Raw genomic sequence first — 4,638 nt, forward strand, 5'->3', positions numbered from 1 at the left:
AAATTAGGTATAGAAATACACGTATTGATTGGAATCTGCATTTTTTGATGAAATTCTTGTCAGACGTGAGAGAGAAGTGTGCTGAATTAAACAAGAAATTTCAAAAAGTACCATGAATACACCAGGTTAATTTTTAGTTTCCGTTAGAGATTAGTACTGACTTTTTCGTATTTAGAGCGCATGTTATTGATAAAAAGACATTTATCCTATTATTAAACTCTCTTAAAATGATGTGTGTTGGCATTGTTATTTTCTGCAGTATCAGCATTATATTTATGGAGTAAATTGCTGCAGAGAATGCTTTTGTATCTTCCTTCTGCACAAATTACATAGGTGGTGTTACAAAGTTTTCTTTATGATCTCTTAGGTTACAGTTTCATTATTTTAATTCCATTTTGAATCATTATGATATTTTGATTAATTTTTGTAATCTGTATATATATAAAATAGAATGTTTGTCTATCCTCTATACACTTCTAAACCCTTTGATATGGACCAAATTTTTCAAACTCTCCAAGACTTTGTGGAAAACATAGTTACTATGAAACCTGGACATCACAATTTCATCCACTTGACACACTGATAATTTAAATCTAATACACTATTATATAAGTAATACAGTAGAGTCTCGAAAACTCGGCACTCGATAACTCGGCAGTCCGGACAACTCGGCCACACCCTGGCAGGGCAAAAATTCCTTAGTTAATTAATTTTCATTATAGACAGCTTTATGCCTCAAAGTATTTTTCTGAGGTCTGTCTTATCAGGTAAATTACTGTACACAGTGTATTCATTAATTTTCATTTTCATGTAGTAAAGGCTCTATGCCTCCATAAAGGACGTACTTTTCCTTTGTTTAAGGTTATTTGGGCAGTTTATTCTCTGTTGTATTCTCAAATAAACAATACATACAAGTACAGTACAGTATTTTCTGAGGAAACACTCATACTAATTTTTTTTAACCCCATTCCCAATAACCCAGCATTTTCACAAACTCGGCCACCCTTCGGTCCACATTAGGCCGAGTTTTCAAGACTCTACTGTATTATGAAGGTCCACGTACCAGATGGTCCACGTATCATATTCTTTGTGATATACAACATGGTGTATCGTTCACTAATGACAGAGTTGACTTTCCAAGCTCACCAACTTAAAGGTGATATCTTGCAAGAAATTTTTTACTATTGGAAAGACACCAACATTAAGAAAATTTATAAATATTTTTGTATGCCAAAGAAATTTCCTCATGCAAACTTTGGCATGCAAGCCTATCAAAGTTGTCATCGTCTATTTAAAATACAGTACGCCCAAAGTCACTTATGCCGAGATGTTACTCGCAATTCCATTACTTCAACGGGAGGAACTATATTACAAATAATATGTTACTGTTCAAAACCAGTTTATGATAATGTAACAAAACATTCTGTTAGATCATCAGTCATAGCAACTCTCAAAATTATTGATATTTTACAGGTAATAACAGATAAAGTTTCTAAAGGATTACATTACAGGACAGTTCTACAAAAATAATAATAATTAAGTTTTTCGATAAATAATTCACTCATGACATGTTATTCTCAAATGATTGAATTCTCTGTTTTTTTTATAATTCTTTCTGTGTCTGGTTATTAAGACCTTTTTCCTCCCAAACCCATTGTGAATTCAAGCAGCCATATGATGGGTGCAGCCAAGTGATGAAGGACAATATATCCAGAATTAGATTGATGGGATACAGCAACACAACACGTAAGCAATCTGCCAAGGTGGATGGGAGGCTTTTTTTTTAGTAGGAAATGGGCCCCTACATAGATGTTAAGACAGAGCAAACCCAGAAAACCGTGGTGAGTCTATTGGCGAGGGACAAATCTGCAACCAACCATATAGTTTCATCCACTTGACCACCAGTAAGTATAGCTAAGCCTGACTGTCCAGGAAAAATTTCCGTGGAGTTGCTTGCCTGAATTCAATCTCAAGTTTGCCAAAATGTCAGACATTTTGGGGAACTTGGGATCGAAAACAAAACGAGGGTGGGCCTAAACAAAGCTTATGATGGTTGGATGGGCCAACATCTCAGCCCATCACAGTACACCTTGTTTTTAACTAAATTCTGGACAGTATTTTTCTAAGCAAACTATCAAGAAATATATAGAAAGAAAGATATTTGTTTCAAGAATTTATTACAATATTAATTTTAGTTTGCATTTTGCAATTTTTAGATTTCCAGAAAAAAAATTCTGACCATCTAAAAATTACTTCCAACATACGTTTTGCACAATGCAAAAACCCGGAAACTTAAAAACTAACTCGACTAAAAGCTTTAAAATTCACATCTCAGACTTTATTTTTTCCTGCATTGCTTCCTTTTTCAATAATAATAATAATAATATTTATATAATAGATAAATATTCACAAAATAACAGTAAAATTACAATATGACAATGAAGATATATTCCTACTCATTCTGTGATCTTTTACAAATGTACAATATACTTTTGCTTAAACCGGACTCGTTAACAATTTATAAAATCCATCATTATGCTCGAAACAATGAATAATCTATAATGAAACATAATAAATGCCTACTTTAAATTTAAGTGTACAAAAATTAATCTGTTTGTGGGAGAAAAAAAAACCTAACTTAGAACTAAATAATCCTGTTTCGAAGTCCGTCCAGACGTTTAAAATAAATTCGCATTATAATACTATTTTTCAAATATAGCATGGTGACGAGAATGTAGTGCTAAGGCCACGTCGGAAACAACAGTAATATACTGTCTTAGACATATTATGCCGGATAAACTAATTTACAGAATATGATGAATGCCTAGCCACGACGGGCAGTATGATAACATCACAGACGACGATTATTACATTAAATTTTATATACTTATGTTGGGTCAAATCTCCCTCTCGATAACTATTGCACTGGAAAGGGAACATTTAAACTCTGCAATGTCTAAAAACCCATTACGAATCTTTGGCTTTGTATAATGGGAGAGACTTTTATAGTTGGATTCCTACTTTATTTTTCATACTTACTTAATTCCTCTTGTAGAACCTGTAACGTGTCCAAAAGAGACTTCTTTTCTTCTTCTAGTCTTCGTACGTCATCCCTCGTGTCTCTCAACAGTTTATAAAAAATGTTGTTATCATGCGCGTTCCTTAACAGTTGCAGTTCCTCTTTGAGCAATTTATTCTCTGTTTCTAAACTTTCTATTAAATCGGACTGTCCTTTCGATCTTTCCAGCTCTTCTTTATCTTTTCTTTGAATGTCGTCATCCGGCAATTTCCTAGGAGAATCACTTGTACTTTTTATCTGCATGCACCGGCAGTCCATACTCTTCTCTATAGGAGACGAAGACAACTTGATGGGCGTCAGATTCTCTAAACCTTTAGGATCGGCAAGTAGGGACTTCCAGTCACATTTATCACTTGCAATTAAAATTGGAAGACTTTTACCATTTTGACAATTGATGAGTAATGGAAGATTTTTATCTATAAAATCTGTAAATATACAATTTTACAAAAATCGTAAATATTTGGTTATAATAATATATTAAAATTATTTTATTATTGATAAACATGCGAGCGTTATTTCACACCGCAGCCTCACTGATACTGTTAATAAGCATTGTTGCAAGCAATTGTCATTCAGTTATGGAAGCAAACAAAACTACAGTTCACAAACATAAGCAGTCCCGAAAACACGAGCAGTTATTTCTCATTAAATGTGACCACAATACTCTGTAGGGTCACTTCAGGCCTTAATAACAACTTTGCTGTGTTCTGGCATGAGTTTCTTCGAGCATTCTTTATCAGACTTGTGATACTAAATGTTGTGTGTCAGTTTAAGTGACAATAATGCTAAGAAACCCTAGAGAAAGAATACATTATACTTTACTTGCCATCTTGGTGTGATGAAATGGCACATCATCATTCCAAAAGATGGGAGATTTTGTGTCCAAAATTGTTTCTTGATTGTTAGAATTAGCTTGGAAGATAAGATGTTTTTGTAACTCTCTGCATTCACATACTCATTTATAAAGTGTAACCTGTCAAAATCTTTAATAAATATACATTTAATCCTGGAAACCAATGTCTACATCAAGCAATTATAGGTCTGTTGTAGGCCTTGCCTTTACAATGTCTAGCATAGGATTTGCCATCAGATTTGTGCAGATTAAATTCAGATCAATCCAAATACACAACAGAATCTGACATTTTGGCACTCTGGTCCACGTGCCATTTAATCCGGATAAGCTGCTGCTTGTGCATTTTACATTCAGTAACAGTTTCTTATGTGCTTACATGGTAAGCTTTTAAACCCACATCGCCCAATGTCACATAATTTAAGTGCTTGCTTTTGTTGTAAAAGTGACATAATAATATATTAATTTTTATCCGTGTTATATAAATACAGTAATAAATTTCAAACAAATTTATTTGCTATACATTTAGGCAAATCTTACCTGATGGAAGTGGTAAAAAATGTATATAGCCGTCACCGGTTCTTTCGAGTAAGCAGCCCGGCAAATGAAAGTGTAAAGGAACGACACCCGGAGAGGTAATATATACAGAGGGTCTATCTTCCTGTTTAATAAATTTTAAAGTAAATTTTAAAAAAATGTAAGTAGAATT

The 4,638-nt window shown here is 33.5% G+C and overlaps 1 protein-coding gene across 1 annotated transcript; it reads right to left on the bottom strand.

The window, feature by feature from the left end:
* Positions 1 to 2,316: 2,316 nt before the first annotated feature.
* LOC111630050 lies at positions 2,317 to 4,638 on the bottom strand (the record flags this gene model as incomplete). The annotated part of the gene is made up of 2 exons (XM_023374053.1): positions 2,317 to 3,504; positions 4,470 to 4,638. Coding segments are annotated over 2 exons (651 nt in total), but the record flags the coding sequence as incomplete, so codon positions are not given.

The sequence above is a fragment of the Centruroides sculpturatus genome, unplaced genomic scaffold (assembly GCF_000671375.1).
Source record: "Centruroides sculpturatus isolate CEXI.00-Female unplaced genomic scaffold, Cexi_2.0 scaffold605, whole genome shotgun sequence".
Lineage (NCBI taxonomy): Eukaryota > Metazoa > Arthropoda > Arachnida > Scorpiones > Buthidae > Centruroides > Centruroides sculpturatus.